Source organism: Etheostoma cragini, chromosome 4 (genome assembly GCF_013103735.1).
Source record: "Etheostoma cragini isolate CJK2018 chromosome 4, CSU_Ecrag_1.0, whole genome shotgun sequence".
NCBI lineage: Eukaryota > Metazoa > Chordata > Actinopteri > Perciformes > Percidae > Etheostoma > Etheostoma cragini.
Genome location: NC_048410.1, coordinates 16113775 through 16129220, shown reverse-complemented (window position 1 = coordinate 16129220; position 15446 = coordinate 16113775). Strand labels below are relative to the sequence as shown.

Sequence of the window (15446 nt, the reverse complement as noted above, 5' to 3'; positions counted from 1 at the left end):
GGGGGGGGGGGGGGGGGGTGACCAAGTGTCTGACCTCAGCAGACCTGTCCTTATGCTCGGACTCAAAACTTGGCAGCCATGTTATACCACCTGCTGCTGTCATTTGTGTGTGTGTGTGTGTGTGTGTGTGTGTGTGTGTGTGTGTGAACCAACTTATAGGCCTCACTCCGTGTGGGTGTGTGTGTTTGTGTGTGGGTGAGAGAGAGCAAGAGAGAGAGAGAGAGAGAGAGACATAATACTTGACTACACCACTTCAATTTCAACTTCTGACCCTGAAATGAATACAGACAAATAGTTTATCCCACTCCAAAATGAATCAACGTTGAAGGGTTATGACGTGCCATTCAGAAGGCTTAGATGAAAGAGGTTTTTAAAGGGCATGGCATAAAAATGGAAAACACTGTTTAACACAAATTGTGTATGTATTGGCTTTAATGTATGAGGATTGATGGATGTCTGGATGTTCAGCTCCACCATGTACAACACAAGGTTGGGATGGGCTGCCGCTATTTCTTTACTGAGTTTTTTTTTTAATATTTCAGTTCTGAGATGTTATAAGAGTCACTGAAATCTCTTTTGAGCACAAGATCTGTTTTTAGAATTGGACAGGCAGATGGAAGCCACTATAGTCCTCCGTGGCGTTATGCAGTGTGTCTGTGACTGTACCACGACTGTGACGCTCGGAACACTAGTTGCCTCCACAAGTTGACAGGACTGAGTTTTTATGTTGTGGGACAGATAGTACCCTACCATAGGGCCCCTGCAGCTCAACCAATGACAGGCTGCCATTCTCATCACACCCCCAACCTGATGTAATCAATGAACGGTGCAAACTGAAATATTCTTAACCACATAGTCTACCTTGCCCATTGACCCTGCACACAGTGTCTGAGCTGGAAAGCAGGCAAGAGTCACATGCCTTTCACTCACAGCACAAAGTTGTTGAAAAGCACTTAAGTGATAACACTTACTCAGAGTTGTAATCTGCCTTCAGGAAAGCTTGGATGACCAGTGGTAATTCAGATTTAACAATGTACAGGTAGCTGGACATAGCTGTAACAGACGAGAAAGAGAATAGGGGAAAATGGGTGGCCAAGCATGCTTTTGTTCCAATACATTAGCACATTGAGCAAACAGACGTCAGCTAAGCCATGTCACATTATGTTTGTGTACTACTGAGGGCACTGAGGTCATGTTTTAGCAACCTTTCTACAACTTAAAAATAATGAACACATGGTGGTTTTTTATCGAAGATTCAACTCAGTATATTTGACAATTTTTTGTCTTACAAAAAGAAAATTGTATTATTACAGAATTGTATTGCTTTAAAACAGCATTAAGATTTTATCGTTGGTCGAGGGTTGGGGATTCTTGACAACAGTATTTTATTTTTTTTTTACAATCATCCTCAATTCATGTGTAGTTATTGTACCTACACCTTGGGCTGGAATCCTTTGAGCATTACAAATTTAACCTATTAAAATCATGCTGCTAAATTAACTTAATGACAGTCTAAACAAGTATATCCACAAAATTTTGTTCAGAAACAGCATGCTGTTCAGTGAGTGGGAGGAACTCTTGTAATTGCAGCACCAGGAACGCAGCTGTTCAGCAACACGTCTCCTGATCTTGGCTCTTAAAGCTTTATTGCGTAATGTTTTTTATATTAATGAAACTCAAGTGAAGATAATTATCTCTTCTGAAGAGTCCATCCGTTTTTTTTAATCCTAAGTGTCCTTTTTGGCTATTTGCAATTGCGTGGAGGAGGGGTAGAGGCGTGGGCTCAGTTATAGCAGGCTTTTAAGACGTGGATACAACAGGTTGTTTGTCAATTACTTAGAATTCCTCATGGTGGCAACAGAAACTACGCCCTGTAGCTTTAATACATCCTTATACTCCATCTTAAAGGGACGTACAGCCAACAACAAGTTTTCTGCTACAGGGAGCTTGCAAACAGTCAAGACATTTAAAAAACACATGAGTCACATTGGCTCCTCACCTCCAATATTCTGCAGCGTTATTGCTATACCAGCAGCCATTTTTCCAGGAGTGCCAAAGGCCCTGTACCCCAACTGTTCATAAGCTCGAATTCCTGTTAACATATTACAAACAATAATATTCACTCAGTTAAGTTTTGCTGAGACGTTCCTTTAAAAACACAATATAATATACTCAAATAAAAAATAAAAAGGTTGCAACGCTATGAATGGTGGGAAAAGACCAGCAGGAGAAATTTTAGTGTCATAGTGTGATTGTTAAAAGCAGTCAGACATAACTCCTTTTAATCCGTTCCTTTCTATAGGTTAATTTGCATGGTTTGTCATTTTGCCTAAATGGTCCTTTAACCAGTTTAACTGTACGAGACACAGCAGAGCTGTTGGATTGCTAACATAACTGTGCAGTATACTACATTTCTGTACAAAAGGCAGAGACAAGACACAGGGCTTACCCACAATGCCAGAAGATTTGAGCAGCAGATGAACAGAGTAAGATGACAAGGCTGCTACTGCAGTCAGAAGAAACCTGTGACACAAAACGGAAGGGACAGTCACATACCTATACTATAGAACACCTCTCTATATGTCAACATTATATTAGACCAAATTCTGCATTCCCCCTGGGATTATAATCCAGGCATTCATCTTCCATCCATTTCCGTGTGCATTACAATCAACATTTGCATTAAGTTGTAATGTATTGTGCATTTTCTTAGACGTAGCACATGTGACATAATACATGCACACAAGTTATTGTTTGATCTGAAATTGTGTATTAATGAGGGGGAAAGTGCAGTGGTGGCGGATTTTCCACTGTCCTGCATTTGATGACATTTTAAAGTGGATGCTGCTCATTGCTTCAAAATGCTAATTATGCAGTATTATTGTGACAATATATCAAATGTTTAGCTAATATTCAAGTTGAAACAAGATGGGGCATTGTTGAAATAATAAGCATTTTTTTAAATAGAATTTAAATGCTCTCCATTTATAGAAACAATGAAAACACAAATGGAAATTATATTTCCCATAACCCTTTTTTCTCTCAGAGTTGCAGAGGTCTTCTTGCAAAATCAAGTCAGCACAAGGTTCTTAGCTCAGCATTCCTAATGGGTCAGAGGTTGATCCCAAATCCATAACCTCAGACCCTTTCCCAGCATTTTTTGTACAATGTATTTCTTGTAACAACTGTGGTGTAAATTCCACTGGCCTTTGTCTGACAGAGGAACGAAGGTCGAGCCCTCAGATTCCACGTCATTAGCATTCTGTGCAACCTCCATCAACTCATCATTTTATAGGTTTGCTTTTGAAAATATCATAAATTGTGTGATGCCTTGTGTAAAGGAAGCAATGTCGTCCCCTGGATCATGACTCCTTCATGACTGCTCTATTTCTGTGTCTCAGTGGAAATATGCTGACGAAGAATGAGATTGTCTATTTGTAACTCTGCTGGTGGATCAAGGATTCTTTTGACACTACAGGCTGTGATCTCCGACAGGGCCACAATAATGGAAATAAAGTTGGTAGTCCAAAGAGTTAACATCGAGGCAAAAAGAACCAAAAATCTTCAGCAAAATATGCGTACGGACTTATGAAGCTCAGCGTAAATTCATTCAGTAAGACTTCCCTGCTTCACATTTCTCTCTCCCAACCTAATTAGCTGCATTGTCATCTGCTGAATGTAGGCATTTTACTCTCAGTTAAACCAACCAGATTTGCCACAATCCCCGTGAGCTATCGAGTTGTTTCATCAAACTTTAAATCTGCTCTACTCTCTGCTGCTGTCAGTTGTTACTTCAGGCAAAATCTCCTCCACCCCATTCACCTCAAGTTCTTATCATTCCCACTACACAGCAATCCTCCCTCAGAAGCCCCGCTTCACATCAGACCCATCATCACCTCCAGCAGTGTCTAGACTCCAAATGTTTATTTATACCCCTTATACATAAACACTGTGATGGAGTCTAATCGCCAAAGACTATACATATGTAGACATATAGACATATCTACACATTATGCATGTTCATTACATCGATTTGACTCTTAAATGAAGTCTCTCTTGATTGAAATACATGTAGACATGTAATCAAAAACATCTAAGTCACTAACATTGCAGTTATTCTTAATACATGTGCCCTGAAGCATTTGACAAAATAACAATGCATTGCGCAAGAAACCTTGTTTTAATGGTTGATTTATTTTTTAATGAACACATTAATTTAACTTTTGATGAAGTGCCGGCTTGAAGATATAAAGTGCTGAGATCTATGATATGAAGAGTGTTTCACTTGAAATAATACATACTGTAAATAATTGGCTTCACGTGCCTGGAAAGCTCTTTGGTTTGTTATTTTTAATTATTATACTTCTTAATGCAATAAAAACACAAACTAAGAGCAAACAAAATTACAGAACACCTAACAGTAATATATAATGCTTTAATACTGATTTTCATTTTGTTGATCTTATTAATGAATTAATATTTAACAACATCCAAATGTCATACTGTTAATCATACTGGAGGTGACATCCTTCCTTTAATCTGTTGACTCATTCAAACCTACAGTTTTTCCATAGGCTCATCACGTAAGCTATCACTGTATTTTGGCTTTAGATACAAATAGTTCACAGATTAAGTTTGTTTAACTTTGTAAGTGCTGTTTATTGTATGTTTTGTTTGATATATGTTGTCATGATATTAAAGACTGTTAGGCTTTAGGTTGGTGTAAAAACTCATGCATGTGTAACAGAAATGTCTGTTGCACCTACTGTAAACATACTAATGATCAAGTTACACAGAACCAGTCACCTACTACTAGGAGCTACTCTTTGAAAGCTCTAGCATTGAACCAACTTCTTATTTCCATAGTTGATGCTATTACAGAGTAGATTATCTATTCCAGTTATGCTTGCTCTCTACAGCTACTCAGGCTGCGTATCATAACCCTTATTTGTTAGCTCATCGCCTGCTCGGTCCTCGGCTGAACCGGAAGTCTTTCCTCAGTGAAGGTCATCTCAAAGCTCTTATTTCTGCCCCTTAGGAGCGAGGAGCGAGCATCGAGGAGGGATCACTGAGGAGCCGTGAGAGAGGACACACAAGAGCAGCCTTCCAGGGAGCTGTACAGCTGAAGGAGATACTAACTCCGCCCAAACAGCTGACAAATTAATGTGACGCTTCAGAGGAAAGGAAGTCCCATCTCTTTAAAACATATTTGTTTGTTGCTTCTCTCCTCCCATGATTTCATTGTGTCTCTCCTGTGCCTCCACGGTGAGAAGGACTAAGACACAAAAGAAGTGGAGTACTCAAGGAGGCAATTTAAGTTATGAGATGCAGCCACAGACATAGACTACATGGCCAAGACCACCAGAGTCTCAGTCTGAAAGCAGTGCTCTGCAAGGAGCAGAAGGAAGTAAAAAAGCAATCCAGATGCTTCATAAAGTGGCAACTTCCAGGCCTGAAAAGTGAAGCCAATACAGAAGTGCCTTAAACTTGCATTCTATCTAATCCCTAGCAGGGGGCAACTCCACCGGCCCCAAAAAAAAGTCTGATTGTATAGAAGTCTATGAGAACGTGACCCTATTTCTCACTTGATTTATTACCTGAGTAAACATTTTAATAATGAGTTTATTGTCTTCTTTATTTTAAAATTGACGATAAAGGAGGGGATTCTTTAGGTAGTGTCTATACACTGACCTGTAATAACGTTAGAGGATTAGCAATGCTTTTCCATGGCACTGTGTAAAATGAACTTGTTTTTGGCGTTACTTGTTTTCGTCCTCAAATTTGACCTTCTCAATGAGTGTTTCCACTTTATCAAAGATAATTGGAACATTTTGTTCACCTAAAAATGTCTTGTTCAATGTTTGGTAGCACCTTGCCAACCAAGCTAGTATCTTAGGGGAAAGTCTACTGATTTTCAACCAGCTCTGTGAGTGTACATGCAGATGAACATTGCCAGTACTTCGGAGGTCTTTGTTTACCTGCTTATAAAACTCTTCTGAAGGATTCGAGTCAGCAAATATAATCACTTCTGGTTTCAAAATAACAAGATGGCAACGGCCAAATATGCAAACTCCAAAGCATACTTTGCAAACTTCAAAACATTCCACAGACCAATCGGTGACATCCCTGAATCTACATCCATTATATTTACAGTCTATGTGCCTCACACAGGGTCTCAAGGTTTGGTTATTCCGGGCTGTTGCCTTTCTGGGTTCCGTAGCCTAGGGCAACAAGGGTGGGGATGGGAGCCTGAGAAAAGGGGTATGAGGAGAGGTGGGCATATCACGGTACATGATACATGATACATGATACATGATATACTACAAGATGATATGACAGATAATAAATCACTCCTGTAAGTAACCAGCACCACCCTTGCCCTTAACCGCACGACCAAAGCAAGCCATTACTCAACTTGGGGTGGCTGTGGCTCAGAGGTAGAGTGGGTCGGCCTTCTACCACAAGATTGACGATTCGATCCTTGGCTCCTCCAGCCACATGTCAAAGTTTTCTTGAGCAAAGCATTGTTGTTCCCTGGATGCCGATGTGGCTGTCCACTTTCCCTAATATTTAGGATGGGTTAAATTCAAAGATTGCATTTCACTACATTGTAGCCTACTGTAAGATTGTGTGTGACAAATAAATAACTTTCTAGTTTAAAAACGGTAATCCCTAACAAAGTACCTTAGAGAGCCTCAGGACATTTTGTTTCTTCTTTTTTTAACCACTCTTTCAAGTGCATTAAACCATTTAACAGACTCCACTCTCAGGAGTCCACAGAAACACATTATCATGTTAAGAAACTGACAGACAACAATTATGTAGCGACTTTGCCTGTGTTTAATATATATATGTACATACAGTATATATATGTATATACTACATACTGTAGATATACACACACACATATGTATATATTTCGTTAATTGCCACCAATTGATAAACACACATATTTACTTACAAGAAGAGGAGTATGCCAGTGTTGGCCATGGCATACGCCAATCCGAGGATTCCACTGCCCATAATAGCATTACCCAAGTTGAAGACAGACATGCCAAAAGAGGTCTTTCCTTCAAACTAAGAGGGGTAAAAATAAGAACATACAATAAATGTCCAATTAGAAAACATAATGCTCTCTCTGTTGTGTGATGTCTGTAAACTTGGACTTACATCTGTGAAGCGTATAGGTTTCTTTCCATCTTCACTGGGCAAAAATTCCTCATTCTCCAGTCCTCCATCAGGATCATCAAATCTTGGGGGCAAATGAATGACCATTAGTTAATTGTCACTCTAGCTATCTCTGAAAAGTATGCACATATCTGCTGTAAAGAGTGTTTAAAAATCACATTCTATTATTATATGAATTAAAACAAATGTGGCGTTAAAAAAAACCTTCATACAAATCTCCACATACATACCTAACTGTTTGTGTGCCATTGCTGTAAACAGATCCACCCCATCAGGCAACATGCATTTAAAAAAAGGGAAAAGGATGCAGTCAAACTGAATGTTGCTCACCACATCCATTATCCTGGTCATTATTAATGGCAGACTCTTATCGCAGGCCTAAATCACACGGTCCAAATGTCTCCTTTTTTCAGATAGTGGCTTTCACACAAGCATAACTAATATTATAGGAACTGCTCTCCACATGTTGTGTTAAAATGCTATTAAAAGTATCCAAGCGACAAAGAGCAGTCCTACATCTGAATTTAAAATAAAGGGAGACCACTCACTGATCCTCATCTGGTAACATCTTCATTGGCACACCCACATCATCTCTGAGGTTGTGACTTTTCCCGTTGGATAAGATGTTCATCTCTGACTGAGTAGGTTCCATCACATCCAAGTTGCAACAGATTTGTTTTGGCTTGTAAGTGTACTATGAAGATGATGCTTTTTAGTAACCCAATTACTTGAATATCTAGGGCAGAAGAAGTAGAAACATAAATCACATACAGTGTGTGGGATTGCTTGTTGAAGATGCAGTATGAAATAACACACATTGAAAATGTAGACACTTTGATGGTTTAAAGGTCCTGAAAACATGTTTTCTCAGTCAGCTTCTAACTATGTTCAATGGGGTCCCATGTAAATAAAGTTTACTGCCAAAGCTTAAACTGTTTTTTTCAGATGACAAATTTGTGTATTTTGTCTTGTTTTGTCTCCGCTCTTCTAACTGGTTTGAAGTGGTCGTGACTGGATCGGAAAAAGTCATGTCATGTATTTCCATGCGCCGATACGGATTTAGCAGTATCTTGTTGGGTTGATTGCTTATGTTTCCACACCACTGTCAACCAAATCTGATAAAATCACACCCTGCCAATCCTGATGATGCAGAGAAGTTTAGTTTATGACTTTTAAACTCTATTATTAATCACTTCTAAACTCACATTAGTGTGGGAAGGATCTAATTACTTTGGTTCCATTTGACTTTTGACACCAAAGAAATTGTGTATTGTTAAAAGGGTTGGCATGTGGCTTCAGCCATGGTATATTGCTTTATACAATGTAGTTTTGATGGCTGTAAATATTTCCAACTAATTTTCAATTTCAATGGTAGTGTTATAGTCTATCAGCTCAAGCAGCAGGTTTTGTGTTCATGTACTGACATTTCTGTAAGTTCTGCAAACAGTGGGGTCATGAATCCTTATATTCAATATCTGTCTGTACAACAACTGGGAAGCAGTGACTCAGTTCTACTGTTGACACTCTTTTAAACAGTACTGGTCACTGAAACTTGGGCAATACACACCAACATGAATGATATGTAGCTATAAATGAGCACAGGCTAAGCTTAAACACTTGATGCAAAAAATGTTGTTTCCAGAACTTCAGTATTGAGCAAAGCAAGCGTCCAGACCACACGGTCAAAGGTCAAGGTCTGTTTGAGTTTTCTGGTCTTTTGTTTGCTCTTGTGCTTTGTGTAGTTAATGTCACAAGCCTGCAGATTCTCAGGGCTACTGTTTGAATTCCACACAATGACAGGGTGGTCTTTATGACAAATATATGCACAATGTGATCCGACAAAATGCTAAATTACTCACAACAACAGGCCTCTAATTACTGAGAAAGCAGTTTGCAAAACAGTTATTACCGTAGTACTATTATCATACAACATCTTTCTTTAATGAGCATGAGGTTTGGTTTGAGGAGAAGAGAGGTATTTCTCAACCGATTGATCACTGGCAAACTATAAAGATAAGATCTCTCTGGGAAAATTACCATCACTCAAATTCCATCACATTATAATTAAATAAAAAAAATTAATAACTTTTCATTGCCTTTCATGTCTGCATCGGTTACATAAAGTGTGAACTCAGAGGGACAATAGTGGGTTGTTGGCAGCTACCTCTGTGACAAATGTACAGCAACTCAATTGTTATCAGTGTGCATTCAGACAGAAGATAACTATTACTGCTATTCACACTGTTCTGTTAAAAAGGGCCATTGCTACCATGACACGGCAGCTACAAAGAAAGCTGAGAGAAATTAAACAAAGTCACACTGCACAACACTAAACACAATAATCAGGTATAGGTATATGAATTATTTCTTCAAATTCTTAAAACCAATCGTCTAACCTTAGGGAGACCTTCCATTGACTGATCTGGTGAGTCATTTCATTTGCTCAAAATAAACATGTCCCATGCGTAGCCACTAACAAAGAAGCCCCTGTCATGCCATGCCAATATTTTATGTTGCAACACCAGACATCATATTTTCAGAGAAACTGAGGGGAAAAGAAAGTGATGCGTATGTCATTTGGAAATGAAATGTAAATGTGCCTTTTGGGAGAGGCGTTCAGGAGAATCCAATCACTGTTTTTGTGCATGAACAACCAGAAAACAGTGGATGATCCCGGAGTCATTAACTAATTTACAGTAAATACAGACGAGGCTTATCACAAAACCTTGTGATGTTGCTTTTTTCCACCAACATATGAACTCTGTTTTGTGCAGTACATTTATCTGCCTGACAATACACCCTTTTCTAGAACATGCTATATCGGACACTGTTTCACTTTTTTTTGTATTGCCAGTAATACTAATACAAGCTAAATTATGTGTTTGCATTGTATGGTTTGAAGGTTTAAGGTACATTTTTATGAGGTATATTTATGCTTTTATTTTCCTGAGTTTTACTAACTGGGATATACATGTATAATACATATTAAATCTTTTAATTATTTTTTGGTGATAAAATGTACAGTGTAAAGAGTTTACTATTCCCTTGCAAATGTTTCTATTGGAATGATTTGATTGCTGCTCTTAGTCAGATCAGGGTTCTATACAGGGTCAAGTAACTTTCTGATATTTCAAATAAAAATGCTGTTGAGTGAGAGAAGGCTTTCTGAGGATCCAAGGCAAACAAGAATAACACAGGATGGCACGGACAAAACGTTTCCTGGAAATAAATATGGCATTTGGTACTCAAATGGAAAACAGACACTATGCCTTAACTGGTTGGCCTTTAATTAACAAATTCTATATAATTGCTAGCAAAAGCCAGTTAGTATTATCCATTAAAAAATATGAGGGAAATCACACAGCCATTAAATAAAGCATTACCAGGCGTTTGCTGGGCTTTTAATTGTGATAAAGATCTGTTAGGCCACATCAATCTGTTGCATTTCTCAGTAAAAGTAGAGGTAAACAACCAACAAAGCAAACCAAGGCCAACTACCATATGATTTTCTAAAATTTAACTCAAAACACTTACAGTGTGATTTGTGATCTAGCATCTGTCCAGTTTCACACACCATCACAATGAACCAGCAGCATTAACACAACGGACAGAACTAAAACCTTCTGACATGTACAGGCCAAGTCTGGTATCAGGTAGCTGTACGCAAAACAAGTTCTTTAAACAGACTAATAGCTGGTACTATTTCTGCTGTGTAATTTTATCTAGCAAAAGGCAGGCTGGATCGTTTAGCCATGTGTGTGTCTATAATATATACCTTAAAACGATCCGAGACAGCTTGTTAGAGATTAAGCAGAAGTGGGTTACAAAGTAATTGTTGTGCTGCAAGCTAGGTGCTGAAAAATAAATACTGTTTGCAGATTTTCAAAGCAGTTTGTGTCATCTTAAGAAAATCCTATTTGAGTAATTTAGTTATGCGCACATTGAGAAGAAGAAAAAAAGATGAGCTTGGTTAAACAATATAACTATTTGTGAGTTAAATGAAGAGTTAGTATGATGCTCAATGTCTGATTTAATAGATTATGCACATATGCTAAACTTTTGGCACCAGTAGAACAACAGCAACAAAGACTTGTTACTGTGGTTTAGAGGAAGGGACATTAATTTATTGTTTGTTGAGAGTTGCAAATGTTTTGGATGAACAGTTACACTTGATATTGCTTAATCTAACTCTCTGTCCATGTCTTTATTTCCTGGGTGACTCTTCGGTTGACTTCCTGTCATATTCAAGAACATCTGCATAAACCTTTTGGTTGCTTTATATGAATAAAACACACAATATTAACTCATCTGAGCTAAGAAAACTGTTATCTCCTCTTCTGTTGAGAACCAGGAGGGTCACCTTACACTCTACTGCAGCCAATAGTGATTTGTGCTGTTTTAATTGATTGTTAATCGTTCCTAAAGGGTCGTAAGACCAGAAAGTCCCATTTTGAGTTACTGGACTTAGGTGATAGTTAAAATGTTTAAACAGGTGGGAGGTTGAAAAATGATCAGCTGTTAGACTTGTCCATCTGTTCAAAGTTAATGTGAAAGGGTGGCTATTCATAAATCTTTTTTCTTGAAAAATTTGTTCATATTTCTTCTCATGTGAGTTGGACGTAAATCAAGGCGTGCACTGGACATGTGAGGGGGGGGGGCATTGGGCAAGCACATGTAGACATGGAGTGCCCATGCGGTTGTGTATCGGAAACAGGCACGATGTTCCATCAACAGCGCCTGGCAGCACCAGTCCGTCTCAGCCACGTGTCTGCTGGGGACGGAGGAACACATGCTCACGTCCTGCAATATCAGCCAGCACCTGAATCACATATTGTGAGGCAATAAAAGCAGGCTAAAGGGATTGCTTTTATTATGGCCAATTTCTCATAAATTATAACCCTTTAACACTAAACATGTGTCTATACATTTCATCTGTAGATGACATTAACAAAATTCTGTGTTTTCTGGTTTTGTTTTCTGTTGCTCGCTGATGTGTAGTCGTAGTCTGTAATAAGAAGGGATTTGTTTGTTTTTTGGAATAAACATTTGCTATTACTCTCTTTCTGAGTACGTATCTTCATTCAAAGGCAGGAATAGCCATACAATTATCCTCAATTTATTATAAATGTCATATTAAATTCAACAGAAAGATACCGGGGTAGGTTGGTGTGTGTTCTTCTCTTATATGTAGCAGAGCCATATCACAGATGTATAATCTGAACAGGTGTTAGAGAGCATTTTATGGACTCAATAGTCAAAAATTGCGTCTTGGATTGCTTTTCAGAAAATCCCTATGTTTCAGTATAACAGTAAACTGTTTCAGTATAACAATGGCAACACATATTGTTTCTATTCATTTATTTGAAAACAAAGTAAAGGGAAGGGGCATACGGAACTATTAGAGAAGAAGCTGTGTTTGAATTAATGCTTAAAAATAAGCCCCTTGTCAGTTACATAAGAAATACGTTAACTTCCATTAATAACAAATACATGTTGACAAGCTGCAGGGCACTTTCTTAGAAAACCAACAGCTGGAAGCAGGGGGTTCGGAGTTATGATACTCCAGGTGGGCATGTCAGGCTGCTCTTCCACTTGAGCACTCAACACAAATTATATACTATACTATTGACTGACCCACAAGATAAACACATTTCCATTTGAACTTTCTCATAAACTGATGAACAAAACCTAAGATGTGTTAGGACTATTTCCAAAAAGACAATCTTTAAAATCAAAGAGCATGCCGGGAACATTTACTCCATTAAATAAATATAGGCAATGTATCCGTTTGAATACACAACATCAACAAAGTACTTTTTAATAACTTAAATATAAATAGACAACAGCACATGGTATGGCCAGGCTCTGGCCCACAGATTATGAGCCCCATGACAAAGATAATAATAACCTCTGGAGGGTCTGACACTTAACACTTGGGCTGACAGAAACGCAGATATTCACAGATCTCTTCAGTGTGACAGCGGAGAACAGCTGGCTTCTTACTGTATGGATAAAAACTAAAAACTAAATCGGCCTCCACAGGCCGCACACCTGACAACCTTCTCAAACTCTCAGCCTCTTGGTGGGGTCACTGACCACAGGCGAGCTTATCTGTTCATACTCATGATGAACCCAGCATGAAAAACATATATTGTGTTGGTGTTTAGAGAAGGGCCAGTCAAAAACATACCCTGTCCCCCTCACCACCTTGAACTAAGAAAAAACTTCTCTGGACAGTTTCTGTATCCCAGAATATTTTAATACAGTTGGTTATTCAAATTCTTTTTCTAATTGAACTCTAAGTGGCTCATATTGGTAAAGGTACACGTTCTCACCAGTACAACCACAGTTTTCCCATGATGACCACTCAACACCTGCATTTAGGAGCCTTGTTTCCCAACGCATAACGCAAGAATGTATGCTGGACTGAAGACAAATAAAAAGGGCTGCAACTAACAACCACTTCCATTATCTAATTATCTATTCATCATTTGTATATTTGCTTGATTATTGGATTAACCTATTGGTCAATAAACATCTATATGCAATTGTGGAAAAAAAGCTATATCAATTTCGTAACCCTGAAAGTGAAATCTCACGTGTTATTTGTCTGACCAAGAGTCAAAAACCCCAATTATTTGTTACAGTTTGCTTTCATATCACACAATCCTCACAGTTGAAAAGCTGCCACTGAGATATATTCGGATGTTATGATTGAAAATGATGATGAGTTGAGAGAAAAAAATGTGGATTCATTTTCTGTTGAATAAATATTCGTTTCACCTCAAAAATGAAACAAGATATGCATGTCGTGTTATTTAAAATAGCAGATGGGAGGCCTACTTCCCAAACTAGACTAGACACCGCATCACTGTCACACATTCGTTATTCAAAGAAAGTCATTGTAGATTTGGATCACACACTGTTTCTCACACTCAAGGAACAATTTAGAAAGAGCAGTTAACATTTTTTGTAAGCCAGTTTTATCCGACACAGAATAATAACACATATCACATGTAACAGACTAACCCAGCAAGCACTGATCATGTGCAGCATTTAGTTTCCACACAGCGCGCACTTCCTTCACATGGGTATATTTAGCAGACAAAAACAAAGTGCTTTAAAGTACTGCTACTGGTTGATGTCCATATTAGTCATGTCCTGCCGCGGACTGTGTGCTGTTATCTAGAATTGCGCTATAAGTTAGGCTTGAATGTGGTTTTGGCTGTAGGAAGAAAAGGAAACGTCTTTGCGTTTTCTCAATGCCATGTGGCTTGGACACCACCAACACATTAAGGTGAGCGTAGGCTGAGTAAACTGCACGACAAGGGAATTTAAAAAAATGGCACAACCAAGAAATAGGCGTCATGAAATATTGGTAAGTGTGCACCTACAACTGTTTGTCCAAAAATGAAATAACACAAACTAGGAAACTTTTGCGCAACCCTTTCACCAAACAAAATCTGCGTGTGAGTCAAACCTTGGCCACGTAGGCCAATCCAGCTTTTTGTTTTACCTGTTGCAAGGCGACCTGAACCTACAGACTGATCCGACATGTCTTTTAAAAAACGAGTCGCACAGACAATAGATAGACAATCTGTCACTGACTCCTTGAGGCACATGGTCCTGACATCTGGACCAATACTACTCTCTTTATTGATCACTCCTTCAATAGGAAACAAAGACATATGCCATGTGATCATAGGCTAGAAATATTGATTTGATACACCCCCCGGCTACAATCCTCTGTATTGGGGGAAATCCTACTATATGTAATACTAACATTTGAACTAGCCTTCTACTACTTCACGAGCCTCAACCATTCAAAGTTACATGCAAACGTGTTAAACACAGCGGCAACATGATCGGTAGGCGAAACAGTTTTTGTTTAAATAATCCGATTTGTTCAGTCTTACCAAAGGTCCTTGTAACGAAGCTTTCAAGTTAATTCCTGTGATGAGTAGGACTACATGTAATGGTCAGAATGTCTTTCTCCTTTCTTGTTTCCTTCGTGGGCTTTTACGCACGTTCGCTCTTTAAGGCAGCGGCTCCTAAATGCTCTTTAAGAAATGGTCGGCATTGTAAAGCGCAGCTCATCTGTGGGGGTCGCGATAGATCCGCCTCCTTTGCCCCCCCCCCCCCCCCTTTCCCCCCGATATCTGCGTTGTTCCCTGTATGTCTCACCACTTGTACTTCATAGAAAGTAGATCAGACATTGTTACTCTAGTTTTTGGCATAAAGGAATCTAGCAAAAATTG

General features: G+C 38.7%; 1 protein-coding gene across 3 annotated transcripts in view; it reads right to left on the bottom strand.

Moving 5' to 3' along the window:
- The window catches only part of slc38a3b (solute carrier family 38 member 3b), a 21636-nt gene extending 6278 nt beyond the window's left edge, over positions 1–15358 (bottom strand). The window contains exons 1-8 of one of the 3 annotated variants that reach the window (XM_034868817.1): positions 15105–15358; positions 7737–7924; positions 7419–7439; positions 7171–7252; positions 6962–7077; positions 2450–2523; positions 2000–2092; positions 972–1053 (exon numbers count right to left, since the gene is read on the bottom strand). In XM_034868817.1, the coding sequence (XP_034724708.1) occupies positions 972–1053; positions 2000–2092; positions 2450–2523; positions 6962–7077; positions 7171–7252; positions 7419–7439; positions 7737–7840 (572 nt within the window). In that variant the 5' untranslated portion in view covers positions 7841–7924; positions 15105–15358. Of the gene's footprint in view, positions 1–971; positions 1054–1999; positions 2093–2449; positions 2524–6961; positions 7078–7170; positions 7253–7418; positions 7440–7736; positions 7925–13395; positions 13443–15104 lie in introns of those variants that run through there. The other 2 variants (XM_034868819.1, XM_034868820.1) reach the window with 2 other exon arrangements.
- Positions 15359–15446: the final 88 nt, after the last annotated feature.